This window comes from Mastigoproctus giganteus, chromosome 11, assembly GCF_048544385.1.
Source record: "Mastigoproctus giganteus isolate SK-2022 chromosome 11, ASM4854438v1, whole genome shotgun sequence".
NCBI classification, from domain to species: domain Eukaryota; kingdom Metazoa; phylum Arthropoda; class Arachnida; order Uropygi; family Thelyphonidae; genus Mastigoproctus; species Mastigoproctus giganteus.
Window position 1 is genome coordinate 60,800,402 of NC_143585.1, and position 15,208 is coordinate 60,815,609.

A 15,208-nucleotide genomic window follows, 5' to 3' on the forward strand; every position below is an offset into this window, starting at 1 on the left:
CTCACCAGATGTGAGCCCCTGGGGATAATATTATGTCCTCAACATCCTGAAATCTCTTTACTTTAAGGGCAGTTTTCACCTTGAGGAATAGGAAGAAGAATGCTGGTACTAGATCGGAATAATAAGGTGGTTGGTTAATCTGTACAATGCCACGTTTCAGAAATATCTTCTCAACAAGCGAACGGTTGGGGGCATTATCATGCAACACGAACCAGCTGCCTTTCGCTCGAAATTGCAGCCTCACCCGGGAAATGCACTTCAGTAGTTTTTGAAGTACCTGTGCGTAAAACGCAGCACTGGCTCGCTCCCCTTCAAGTACAAATTTCTTGTGAATTTGTACCTGAAGGGGAGTGAGCCAATACTCTTTTTGTCAAAAACCATGATCAGTATTGTTTTGCTCCTGAACTTCTGTAAACGAAACTTTTTTGGGCCTTGGTGACGATTTTGAAGTCCACTGTATGCGCCGACACTTCATCTCGTCGTACCGAAATAACACTCATCTGCAGTGACAATACAGTCGAGGAAGTTAGGATTTTCTTCAAAAGTCTGGATGAAGTCTTCGCATGATGACACTCTTCGTTTCTTCTACTAATCGTGAGGCTGTGCAGAAGAAATATTGACAGACAGACCTTTCTTTTCCCTATGTCTTCATACAAAATTCGACGAATCCTCTTCTTATTCATATCCAACTCATCATATTCTGAAAGTCAAACGACGACCTCATTCGACAATTTTTAGAACTTTTTCAATTCTCTCCTCACTTCGAGAGTCGTCCACTTCTTGGATCATAGCGAACATCCTCACTTCCTTCTTTGAAACGCTTATACCATTCAAACACACTGGTATGACTAGAAAGCCGCCGTAGCCTAGTAGTCAGGCGCGTGGGTGCATAAGTACACGTGCCTTGAGTGACCGGGGTTCAAGCCCGTGACTGCTGAATACGGTGCTGTTTCTTGTATTCTGTGTATCTTGTAAACTCCTCTGACCGTTTGGTCGTCCCGGAGTATAAACAGAAAATTTATTTGTTTCATCACCATAAAGAATTTTTAACATTTCATACGTTTCTGTTGTAGATTTTCTCAGTTTTAAAGCAAAATTTGATATTCATTCGTCGCTCCATTGAAAAATCGTGACACGGAACATTAATGTTACTAACGAAACTAGTTGTTACTTGCAACCTGTCGGACAAACTCTGTACCACCATCTGTTGGAGGAAGTTTGATCTACAACACACCGCTTCCGTTTATTTTCAAACCCATGGAACATGACCACAACAGCACCAGTCCGGGAATTTGATTGCCACACCTCGTATATCACCAGAGACTGTTACAGCGTACAGTTACGCGTATAAAGGTGAATGTGACTAACAATAATATTGCTGTGAATTTTTTATTTAACTACCTCGCAGTGATCCAGACTGTCTTTTTTTTTCTCTCTCTCTATAAGAATGTGAAAAACTTTCTTAGACTTAAAATGAAACCCATTAGAATAACACAAGCTCTTATTTGTGACTAAACAAAATATCCATATATACAAATCTTGTAATCACACTTCTTTTTTTGAGGATAAAATTCCACCTTGAAATCATCTCCATCTGGATAGAATTAGATCCCAGACCTTTTTACACATGGTGGGGAAAAACAGGATCATAGCCACTAAATAAGTAAATTTTCTGTATACTCCGGATCGAGACCAGATCCGAGGAATTCACAAGATAGAGAATGCAAGAAACAGCAGTTTATTTAGTAGTCACGCGAGCTTGAACTATAGTTATTCAAAGCAAGCATACTTATGCACCTCGCGCCTGACCGCTGCCCTAGTGGGTAGGTAGCACAATTGGTATAATCACTATTTTCCCTACACCGGGTGGAGAAGACCTCAGTTCGAATTCTGTCAATGACGAACTGAATTTTTATGGGCCTTTTTTCGACGTGGTCTCAGGCGAGGATAGCAAGGTTTATTCTCCCGGAAACTCGGGTTTTTCGTCTAGCAAAACAGCAAATCGACTACAGAACACACGCAATATGGCCTAAATTGCTGAACCCTAAGTTGCTGATGTGCCTAAACTCCTACAACAACCAACCAACCGATCTGACCACAACAGCCATAGGTGTTTCCCTTTTGCTTAGAATTTTGCTCATATCCAGCCAGTTCCTAAAAAGGTTGATGAATCCCTCTTATTCAATTTTAGCATGAAGGTCTTCTAAATAAGATTCCATCTTATGGTTTGCCAACTGTTTTTTGCAATTGGATATCCAGTTTTCTCTCTGACCGATCACTGAGTGTGATGGTAGACGGCTCTCTGTCTTCTAACTTCTCCACCAATGCTGTGAGTTCTTTCTCCCACTCTTTTCCTCTTGTATAATGACTTTAATGACTTTCGTCAATTGACCAGAAATCATGTCCATAGTTTTGCTGATGATAGTACATTACATTTCACCTTCCAGTTTGAGAAACAGCTTCAACTTCTAGAATATCCACTATTAATTCCTGAAATGCTGATCTCCAGGTAATTCTCCAGTGGGGCAAGGACAACTTAGTTGATTTCAATCCTTCTAAAACTCAGTCCTGTCTTATATCTCGCAAAAAGGATTCTTCTGGTCCTGACATCGAAGATAAGCATAGGAATGCTTATCTTCTATAACACACTGATTTCTAGACAAGATCATATATCTCCATTGGGACTGTAATCTCTAAAAAACTGAGTTTTCTCTTTCGCTCTCAGCGTTACTTTTCTTCCAAACAGCTACTCACTCTGTTAAAATCTCATATCCACCCTACCGTGGAATATTATTCCTACACCTAGGGCGGTGCCCCCAAAACCTCTCTCAGGCTTATAGACTCCTTTAAAAAGAGGACAGTTGAGTTAGTTAATGATCCATGTCTAACAAAGTCTCTCCACTCTCTCTCACACAGACGTTCCGTTTCTGCTGCATGCCTTTTCTAAATTCTGTTCTTCTGAATTGACTGTTCTTCTGAATTGGCTCCTATTATTCCCTTTTCTCTCTCTCTCTCTTCCAAACCAGTTCAAACACATGCTGCAACCAGCAAACATTTTTACTATTGAACTTCAAAACTCACAAAATCAACTTTTCTTCTCATTTATCCCTTAAATTTCCTTTTTATGGAACAACCTCCCTTCACACTTATTTCCTGAAAATTACAATCTACAGATATTCACGTCTAATGTCAACACGTATCTTCTTTCATCTTCTCAACCTTGAACCCATGCACGGTACTAAGTACTAAATTATTAAAACTACTAAATATCCTTTCTTACCTAGAAACTCATTCCTGATGCGAAATCGATCCTGACTGGAAGCTGCTGAGATGATGACGCAGTTAACAAATGCCAACAGCGCCGTCTGGTAGTGGATATTGTCTGTACTTTTTAGTTCATCTACTATAATTTTGAAACGATACCTCAAACTTTTTTGGACCTAAAAATGGGAAAAATTATGAATACATAAAAAATAAATAACGCGTTTTCCACAAATATTCTCTGGCTATGGCTTTACAATACAGAAAACTTACATACACTGAGTTAGCTTTATATTAGCAACGCTCCCTTGTGTAGGAATGGAGTGGTCTATGACTCTGGTGTAGGCTCAAAGTTGAGTAAAGCTGATATGAGATTGTAGCTCGCATACGTGGTTATCACCTTTTGAGTTTCTGCGAGGATGGGTCGGCGGCCTTCCGACTTCGAACGTGGAATGATTATGGGGGGGAAAGATGCAGGTGCCAGTATCTCGACAACCGCCAATATGGTTAAAAAAAAAAAAAAAAAAAAAGATTCACAGTAGGGCCATCCAGAATATACTTTCATCTGCCCAAGTGTAATGTTCGTGAATTGCGTGTTCTCTGGTAGATCTGTCTGTTTGCCGGACGAAAAAATTGAGTTTCCCGGAGGAAGGGGTGGAACCGTGCTATCTACGCCTGAGACCAACTAACTCAGCCACGGAGTGAAAAAAAGTTCCTGGCGTCATTGACGGCATTCGGACCCGGGCCTCTTCCACCCGGTGTGGGAAGGACGGTGACATTGCCACTCTGTTCCCCTCACAGACAGCCAATACGTTATGGTCCCCTTCTGTGTTGTCACGAGTCTACAGTGACTAGCAAAAGAGTGGTGAACGACCAGAAAAAAAGTCACACGTGGGACAGCCACGTGTGGTTGATGCCCATGGTGAATTGTGCCTCGTCTAGTACCCCAGCAGGACGAGCATAGTGGCCCAGCTGTTGCTGTTGTTGATCAATAGCTATTTAGGCAATATTCCAGCTAGTAGCCCTGCTAACCACCCAGTACAACATAGGAATAGCAAGAACCAATATCCACATGGACTATGTACCTAATATTAGCTTGCATAGGCTATGACACTCGACGGCCGTCAGGAGTACCCGTGCTCATTGCAAGATACAAGAAACTGCCCTTGCATGAGCACATCAGCACCAACACTTAGTCCACTGGCATGTGGAAATCTATCGCCTGGTCCGATGAATCCCGTTTCCAACTCTATCCTGCTGATGGATGTCTCCAGATTGAGAGAAATCAACAGAGGTCACGGCACCTGGTAAGCTCTTGGTGTTTGGCAAGCTGGAGACGGTGTTATGATATGGGGACTATGTCCTGGGTACTCTGGGTACTACCGAGCCATTAATCAACGGCTCGATGGAAATGTCTATCTTTTTATCTTCACCGACTAAGCACACCCCTGCATGATGGCAGTGTATATTCACCAATTCCGGTGAATATACACTGCCAGGCTGGTTGCTAACTTGTCCAAGGCCAGGCTGGTTGCTAACTTGTTTCAGAAATATGACAATGAATTCTTCGTCCACCCGGTTCATCCAATCTCAACCCAGTTGAGCATATTTGGAACCTACTGGAAAAGGATATTTGTTGCTATACCATTCACCGAACAATGTGCGGGTATTACTGGAGACATTGTATATCCATGGATAGCGTTACTACAGTACACCCAGCAACACATTCTGGAATCTATGCCATGGTACAGGCTGTATTACTGGCAAAAGGCAGCCCTACGAGGTATTAGGTAGGTGTTGCTAATGCAAAGCCAACTCAGTGTACACACGGTGATGGACAAACTAATGGAAACATTCTGGTACTAGGGCGCCAGTATTGATGTGGAGGCCATTTACCTGGCGAGCAAAGCAACTATCCTGAAAAATCATTTGCACCTAGATCCTTGTAGGACAACTCCACAGCCTGATGGATTCGGTGCCACGCTGTATCAATATCATCTTGCCACACACGGTGTCCCAGCATCACAATGACTGACTTTTTATGTGTTTTCATTATTCTGTGCACTACCTGTATTGCAAGTATAGCAGGACTGAACTTGTTTTCCCTCTCTCTCTTCTGTTGTCATGTTTATGTTTTCGAATATTTATAAATGTTATTGGCATCATAGCTTTTTCGAAGTTTTAAATTAAACGAATTAGGGGTTTAATTAGCGTAATGAATTTTGGAAAACGAACAAAACATTAATTAAAATATAAAAGATTTTATGTATTAATACTTGCATAATGTAATTAATTTCAAATATAAAATATTTGAAGTAATGGCATATATTTATTAATTCAAATATTTTATATTTGAATTAGTTCTTTTTCCAAAAAAGCGAAAAAAAAAATTACACAGAAGTCAGGCTTCTATTTTCCATAGCACGAGATGTCATTCATAATGAGATCAGTCTGTTTGTAAAATATGCAAGTTCCGTGAATTTTTATTTGGTAAGATCAATGATAAAAGCTAAAAAAAACCTTGATTAGAACTATAATCCCTGAGAATAAAATTCTTACTCACTTTGTAATGATCCAAAGTTTCTATGGCTCGGATGTAACCTTCTGAACTATAAACGCATAAAGCTGATAACAGTTCAAAAATCTGCTTCTTCACGGTGACGTTTGTTGTGTCCAGAGCTGAAAGAAAATGCAATATAAAATTTAGTATTCAGTAATGTGCCATATGATTTGTTAGCAATGAGCTTGATTTTAATGTAATTCTAAACACAAAAGATTGATGATGATCCTATTGTACTTTAGAACCATTGACAGTTGAGATACCAGAATCTATTTAACAATGGATTTGAATATCTGGAGTTATTTGCAAGGTATAAATATAAAAGAATTTCTTAATGGCCTTTAGGAAACAAAGTGAAACCAATCCAGGAAATTGGTAAAAACAGCAAAACATTAAAGAAGAGATTGAGTCTTAGTTGTTGTAGTTGGGTTTTTTAGGAGCAACAAAGTCCATATTGCCCCGTGTTTATTCTATAAATTGTGTGTATTCTATGGTCGATTTTCTGCTTGCTGGACGAAAAACCCCAGTTTCGGAGAGAGAAAAAAACCATGCTACCCTCGCCTGAGACCGACTAACTCAGCCATTTTTTGAAAAAGGCCCATAAAAATTCCTGACGTCATGGACAGGACTGGAACTGAGGTCTTTTCCACCCGGTGTGGGAAGGACATCTTTCTACCAGCTGTGCTGCCCACGAGGGCTGAGCCATAATCAATGGTATAGAATATTCGTACTTAAGATTTCACTTTTCAAAATGAAGAATAATCAGTGAGTTGAGGAAACAGACTTCGTGGAACTATCCCCTTACATTTGCAAAATGGATTAGGAAGTTTTTTGAAAGCTTTTTGTTTTTCGTGGATAATCTTGTTCCATTAGTTTGACTTTAGGAGATAAATAAAAGATGGTATGGAAGAAACTCAAGGAGAAAGTTTTTCCAAATAACTAAAAACGGTTTTTTGCTATTTAAAATAAAGAAGTACATTTGTATAAAAGAATAAAATACGAAATGGATAAATAAATGTGGAGAAACTACGGGTTATTTCTAAACAATTTTCTTTCGTTTTGAAATCACACTGCAAACTTTAAGCTGTTGTTCCGTTTGCTTCACCCAGAAGACACATGCATTGACTTTCTAAGTAACAGCAAGCAGGTGTCTTCGATGTAATTAGTTATTCTCTTCTCCGCAGATGGTGGATAGCCTTGACTATGATCCTTACCGTCAGCTCACGAGAGGGCGGCCTTATCATGCCGAACACCGTGAGTAAGACAGCGACCAGAGGGAGTGGCAGACAGGTGTAAGGGATCCGACCGTGGATACACGGATGCTCTAATGGATACCAACGTGTGTACTCACTGATACTTTGAGAGCACGTTTTTCGGTTGCCATGGAAATGATGTAGCAGTGGAGACAATGGAAACAGCTGGTGGTCTGCACATGGGGTAAAGGTGACTTTTTTTCGGTATACTTTTCCTCCACACTGGCAAACAAGCTGGGAATCGAGGGGGTAAACGTGATCTATGATCTATTTGGTGATGCCGTCTTTAAAATTATTATATTCACGTCTGAAGAATTGTCTCTTTTTTTTTTATTGGGTACAATAACAATGTCTAGCGATTAAATAATTTTCGAATCAATTCGGAGTACAGAAACCCGGATACAAATTTTGTTGCAAAAAGCACGAAAGGAAATTAAACGTTATACTAAATAATGTAATCAACAACAACAACAACAACAAAAAAAAAAAAAAAAGCACGTGCCCAGAGAAACACGATTGGCTAATTTCTATGGAAATGAACTACTGCCAGTTATTAACGTCTGCTTGGTAAAAAAGTAGAGGTACTGTATGTCCGTTGGCAAAAAAGTAAAGTACTGTATGTCTGTTGGCAAAAGTATTCTCTATATTAACATATTCTCTTGTACACATTTAACAATAATTAAATGAATATTAATAAAAGTAAATATTACCGAATTGTTTATCTCTGATAGCAATCAATTAATGTATTGCGAATTATCAACACGGATAATATTGTCCAATTCATTAGTTAACTACCAGATGGCGATAGTTACCAAACTGTTTCTGACAGGTAGAAAAAACAAAATTGCCTGCTTCATAGAACCATTAAGGAAACAACTTCTATTGTTAACCTAACTACTGTTAATGTCTGCTTGTTCTTATTAGACAATGCTGATTGCAAGATTATAGTCTTAGTCATACAAGTGAAATCTAATCTCTTCTTTCATCGCTTTCTTTAAACCCTTCATCTTACATCTCAACAAAGAAAAGTGGCGAGGTACCAGTGGTTTTCCTGTTTATTATTATTGCAGTGCAGTTAGTTTTTTACTTCGTTTGAAAAACTTTAGTAGCACGCCATCAATGTCCTGAATGATGTCTGCAATTTACGACAGAAGACACAGAAGGATAGTCGGGTTTGCGCGTGACCATCGAAAATAATGCGGGGGAGGGGAAGTGAACGAAAAGAATGATGGGTAAAGAAAGAGTGTGGTTTAACCACAGTAAATACAGTGTACACTATATCTATCTTACAGACAAAAAGCGAAACCAAGGCTGTAGGGTAAATGAAGTGGAGCTGAATGGATGCACAAGTTTTCCTGTTGAGCACAATTAGGTCGAAGGATATTCGTGACAAAGATCGATCACAGAATAATTAATTATATTCTACATTTGCAAAAAGCATGTAGGGAAACCACTTAGAAACCTCTTTCCCTACACCAGATTATTTGACCGTTTCAAGGAACTTGGCTTCTGTTACGTTATTTTTGTTAGAAACACAAAAATGATGACGTTAGTCACGAACAGCTTCTCCATCTCTAAATTCCATCTCTTCAGCAAAATTTGGATATCCTCAAGGACAGGTTTCGAACCAAAAGCCTATTCTACTCGTAAGTCTGTTCTGACATCATTTGTATGTGTGTGGGGGGGGGGGGGGATGTTATTGAGGTGTACAGCGGGATGGAATGAACGACACAAAAACCAAGAGGTTTAAATACCAATAAACTCTTACTGGATGATCAAGGTTGACAGTTGTGGAGAAATTTTAGCGACAGCCGGATTAGTACGTTCTGGAAGACTGATAAGTGAATATAGGTTGTATAGCCAAGCTTTTATTGTAGACTGATAGCAAAAGGTGTCCTTGAATCTTTTGGCCTTGACTATAAAGTAGAAACCGTTACAAATAAGTTCATGTGGAACTTAAACCGCTAAATTTGAATATTTTAGCAGCTTATTGAGAGGGGCACAAACTTAAGTGCTGTGCTGATTCCTTCTAACATTTCGTGAGCTAAAATCCCGATATCCACTTCCATAAAAATTCCCAGAAACTGGAACTCTAAAAGCCACCATTTACACCTCTTGGCATTCAGGGCTTCTGCGTAAACAATGCATATGGTTTTTGTAATATCAGTTGTATTAGTAGATCTTGAAATGTCTATTCATTTATGAGCATGCCATTTGTATATGGATTTGATATACAATAACATTTACTCAAGAGAACCCACTCAATTATTTTTTATATTCGGCAATAAAAGAAACAAGAAAATGATACCACCAGTTTCTGTTTACGATGTGGATGAATACGCTTTGACAAGCGAAAAAAACAGAATGTTTTTACCCCAATCTGACAGATGATTTTAGTCGGATTTGCTCCTATTGGAACACCTTTCAGTCAACAACAAGATGTGTCGAAAATTTAATATTCAAATAGCGCACTATCTGTTGTTCCAACTGAATCTTCAAGTGTTTGTTTACCTCGAGTTTATATATGAGACACCTTAAGCCTAAGATGTAGGCGTAAGGTGTCTTATGGAGCCAGAACAAAGGCCAGTTCTGTTTATCTGCATCAGTGGAGTAGTTTATTACGTACCAGGAACCGTCTTCTAGATCTCCGTGCGTTTATAATGAAGCTGTAATGGTAGTAACAAGGCTGTTCTTGTATTTTTTCACCAAGACTGTGGAGTTAGTTTTGGATATTCGTGACTTAATTACTTCGGGCCATGCAAAAAGGGTCAACTGAGCGATCTTATTTGGTAATATAAAGACGTGTTCCGATTATCTCCCTTTCTTCTTATGATAACAATGACAGAAACATTTATCAAGGAATTTGAGACGCAGGTGTAACTTATTCTCCCCAGTTATCATCCACCTACTCATTTACTGTAATTATATAAGCACATTTCTCATGTGCAATACTGAAGGAGTCAGAAAGGAGGGTGTACGAATAACGCAACCCTTTCGTTTTATTGTTGTGTTCCCTATAAAACCATTAATTAGGTCAACCAAGATGCTTACATTTAATTTATTCGAAAACTTGGATGTAAATTAACAAAAGAGTGAATTATTGGAACGTATCTCCTTATCGTACATGCATCCACCTTTGACATTTAGGTCTTTGATTGTATTACTATGTATCGAAGAATTATGTTAATATTTTTAAATGACAAAACAGTTACTTTTTTTGAAAAGTCTTGGCAGTTGTTTACTTTATTAGTCAGGGCAATCTTCTTGTTCATGCCCTCTGTGAGTATGCACGATCGTGACTTCAGCTTCTTTCGAGCCACCTCCCAAATTCGTTATGGACGTAAACACAAAAGATGCAGCCATAAAGCATTATGACTGATGAAAACTGTCACAGAAACTCGCAACATGTTGCTGGAGGTTTATGGTGACGATGTTGAGGTCTGCGATTCAAACTCAGACCACAAATGCGTGACAAAACCACTATACTGTCACGGAAGAGAGTAAGTTTAAACCAACACGTCGTTCATTACAAGATGTATCTTCGTTTCGTTTGCACTTTGTTACGGTTGTGTGCATAAATTTTTGCGTATATATGACATTTCGAACAGCCGGTGCAACCCAAAATGGATAAGTTCAATGATTTAGTTTCTGCTGCTGAAAGACAAGCTGCAAGAAATTCATAACAGAATGTTGTCTGTGTGTGGCGAAAGATGCTGTAAAACAGCGGCTGTTTCAAAATAGTGAAGAAATCAGAGGAATGCAGTAGAAACATTCTCGTTCTCCAAAAGCAAAAAAATATCAATCTCGGATTTCTACAGGAAAAGTTGTGGTAATAGTTTTCTTTCGCCATCATGTCTTTTGCTGTTAGACTTTAAAGAATCTTATGCCAATGTTGCTCATAACAATATGTTGAAACTTTGCCTGCAGTCCAGCGTCAGATGTAAGTTCCAAGAGTAAACAGAAGGAATCATCTTGTTTTATGATGATGTACGCCCACATGATACCATTCGATTCAGACCTTGCTTCCAAAGAATTTAAAAATAATTTTAAGAAACATTTAAAGAGCATAAATATCTAAAGATAAATGCGCCCATTGTACTGATGGAACTAATCTAAATCAGTGAAACTTCCCATCACTGACCTTCGTCCAATCACGTACTTCTTCAATATTTGGCAATAAAACTTATAACAGTATTTTTTATTATCCTTTGGTAACTGGACTGTTTCATATGCAAACGTCCTAAGAATACACCACGCTGTGTATTTGTTCTCTTTCCTTTAAAATAGGCCCACTGCCTTTAAGAAACTCATACATCTGAATGGACTAATAATTTGAAGGTTTCATCCCAAAAGCCATATGAAACTTTCTTCTCCACTGTCACCATTTTTCTCCTAACACGTTGCGAGGACCCCATGCAGCAATATCGGTAACCAACTAACACAGAAATAAATAAATAAATAAAATAAAAAGCACTGGATTGTTCTGTTCTTACCAAATAGTTTGTTGTGATGCTATAAAACGTTGAATTTGTATAATCTTAATGCGCTCTGTGGCAGTGATGGTAACCAATCAATGGCAGTTACTGCTGGGGCTACGCTACCAGTCACTCAACATTTACAACACAACCCAACGCTACACGACAGTACACCTACGCTACTACACTGATTGACCTTTATCAACACAATATCTTCACAATTTACTGTGGGGTGTTGCCATAGTTTGGTTGGGGACACGATAAATATATGTAGGTTATGTCGTTCTTGGGAAAGCTTTGTTGTTGTAGTAGTAGGGTTTTAGGAGCATCAGCAACTAAGGCTATATTGCTCTGTGTATATTGTCTGTAAATTGCATGTGTTTTGAGGTTGATTTTCCGTTTGCTGGATGAAAAATCCACGCTACCTTCACCTGTCACCTTTCATAACGTGGCCGACTAACCGGCCACGTTATGGAAAATGTCCATAAAAATTCCTCCCGTCATCGATGGCACTCGAACTCAGATCTTTTCCACCCGGTGTGGGAGAGGACGGATAACCTATAAACTGTGCTATCCATGAGGGCTGCCTTGGGAAAGCAAAGTGAAAAAACGTCATAAAGATTTTATACCGACTTTTGATCGTTCTTGAATTATTAAATGTGTTAGTAGACGAAATAATTCTGATTGTTAATTAATATTTTTCGATGAAATAAAACACCGAAAACCTCCTTTCATTTACCCGCTTCCTAAAACGAAAAAAGGCAGGGATAACTTTCTTTTTAATAAAAGAAAGTTATCCCAACTGGTTTTATTATTGATTAAAGTAAAATTACAAGTTACATAATCACAACGATAACCCTCCTCTTCTTCGTTGCTTACATGTTTTTAATCGAATTAGCTCTGCAGCAACACACACTAAACCAGTCCCATTACCGGTGCTAGCAAGATAATAGACTTTTCGATCAACTCTTCCAGGTGTGAAATACTTTTCCTCTCATCTCCTTTAAAGCCTGATGGTTCCTCTGTTCTTATTATGCAATTACCTGCTGACGGCAAGGAGCCGCCATTCAACATTTCGTTTTCTTTATAAAACTTCTTGGAATATGCGTTTATGAAGTATTGTGCTCCAACAGACAATATAAAGCTTTCTTCTTCCCTTTTTTTTTTTTCGTAATTCTTTTGTAAATCAGCCTCGCACAGCCAGAAGCTACGATGACAAAAACGACTCGGTTGGAGTAGCCTGAAACTCATTCTTTTTTAAAGTTCAATCTGCTGCAGTTGACCCTCCCCGTCTCAAAAAAATTCAGAGGTCAATAGTGCAACAGATTGGGCTGTCTTCTTTGGTACATACTGTGTAAAAGTTTTATTGCTAAAACGATAATAATATTTGTACTGCATCTGCGCCTTCTCTCAACAAGATAAAGTGGAACTAGGTAAAACAGGTAGTAATATGTTGTCAACGGCTTGGAACTCGCCTTAGGATCAATAAAGGTTTATTGCAGTACTGCCATAAAACCTGCAGCAATGAGGGAAAAAAAATTTCTTTTTCTCCATACACAGCTGAAATATCCACGGGTCAAAAGGTGAACAAGTCAAAATGTGGAATGCGAAAACATGGTGCATTATAGGCAATTTCTAGTGGTTTGGAATGATGAATTTTATTTATAACGAGAATTCAAACGGTGTATAGTGAAAGGTATTTGTTCAAGAAGAGATGGAGAATCGATAACAGAGTTCATGATGTTGTAGACAAAAAAAAAGACCCATGGAGTTGTCGTCTAGAGTGAAGAGGAATGATTCTTTATATGAGTGATACTATTTCTGTCAAACTGCTGATAACAGGATGCGAAGCTCTTGGTGGCTATTTAGTGCCGCTCGCGGCCATATTTCATAATCCATGAGTTCTAAACGATAACACCTATATGTAGCTTCTGATGATTTTTTTTCAAAAGTCCCATTAAAGTCAGAAGTCACACAGAAGTCAATTTTAAGTCGACCTTAAAATTTTAGATGATTTTTCAGCGCTTTAAAGGTCAACTTATGTGCCGGAGTATCGGGTAATCGTTCGTATGTACTTCTTCATCATGGGCATCTTTAACAGATACCTCCGCAGGGATAGAAATAAAAAATTTTAAGAATTGTCATTAAATATATTACCGATGGGGATGGCGTTCCGATGAGCTCTGGTCCATTCAGAGTCGTACACCTCCGTACATGTGAGGAAAGGAAAAAGGACTGGAAATATTTCATATAACACTGCTCCAGATATGAAGACATCAGGGATGGGTGTATTCGGTAAAAATGGGACCTCCCGAATAGGAAGAAACAGATTTCAGCAATGAACACAGATCGGCACGATCTTACTGAGGACGTCAGCGTAATATCTACATGTTAAGAATCCAAGAAACATATGCTCCCCACCATCACAGGTCCCATTGGTATCCCTTAAGAGGGCCACAATATGCCCTAAATCACCAATCTGACCTTCCCTTCATCATTCCAAAGTGGCACCTTCCACTAAATTTTACTAGTTCCATCATCAACTCCTGAACATTTTTCCTCGAAGCACCTTCAAGCAGCACAGTTCGTCATTACCCTTCTACCTATCGGCACCAAAACAGTAGCAGTGTATACAAGTTATAGGACTGCTACCAAATTAATTGTATATTGTGCCCTTGTATGTATTTATTGTGTGCAATCTGTACAATTGTGTACACCTGAAACAACGGATCACACGTGAGGAATTATTACAATTTGAAAATGGAAGAAGGTTATCAAATTGTAGCAGTGTGCTTAATGATTTTGTAATAACTGAGAGCAAAGTGGAGGAGAAATTGTTGAAGTTAAACATAAGAAAGGCACCTCCGGTGGATGGGATCTATCCAGTTATTTTAAAGGAGGCGGCAAAGCAACTAAGCAAACCCTTAGCCATAATTATGAGAGCATCCTTGGACTCAGGGGAGGTTCCCACGGACTGGAGATGTGCAAATGTGTCCCAATTCACAAAGGTGGATCGAAGGGTGACACGAGTAATTACAGACCAGTTAGTTTAACTTCTGTTCCGGGTAAAATGATGGAGTCACTGGTTAAAGATGCATTGCAGGATCATCTAGACAAGACTGCAGCAATAATTCAAACACAGCATGGGTTTGTTAAGGGAAAGTCTTGTCTGACAAATTTGATTGGTTATTATGATGTGGTCACAAAGGAACTGGATGCAAAAAATAATTTTGATATCATATACTTGGATTTCAGGAAAGCTTTTGACACTGTTGCGCATGGAAGACTACTGTACAAATTGGAGCAGAATGGTATTAAGGGTAAGTTGCTACAATGGATAAAAGGATGGTTAAGTGGGAGAAGACAGAGGGTGGTAATCAATGGGTGCTGCTCTTCGTGGACTAATGTTATTAGTGGAGTCCCACAGGGTTCGGTGTTGGGTCCACTGTTGTTTTGTGTATTTATCAATGATATTGATGAAGGTATATCAGGCTTAATGTCGAAGTTTGCAGATGACACAAAGGTTGGCAGGGTTGTTAATGACAGTAATGGCAGTGTGCTACTGCAACAGGATCTAGATAATTTGGGCAGATGGGCTAAGAAGTGGCAACTGAAGTTCAACCTTGACAAATGCAAAGTACTGCATATGGGTAGAAGTA

At 38.9% G+C, this 15,208-nt stretch overlaps 1 protein-coding gene across 1 annotated transcript in view; it reads right to left on the reverse strand.

Annotated features, from left to right (window-relative positions):
- Positions 1–15,208, reverse strand: part of LOC150078047 (uncharacterized) — a 117,330-nt gene that overhangs the window by 49,163 nt on the left and 52,959 nt on the right. The window contains exons 3-4 of the mRNA XM_090385477.1: positions 5,825–5,940; positions 3,281–3,440 (exon numbers count right to left, since the gene is read on the reverse strand). Coding sequence (XP_090241603.1) covers positions 3,281–3,440; positions 5,825–5,940 — 276 coding nt within the window. The remainder of the gene's footprint in view (positions 1–3,280; positions 3,441–5,824; positions 5,941–15,208) is intronic.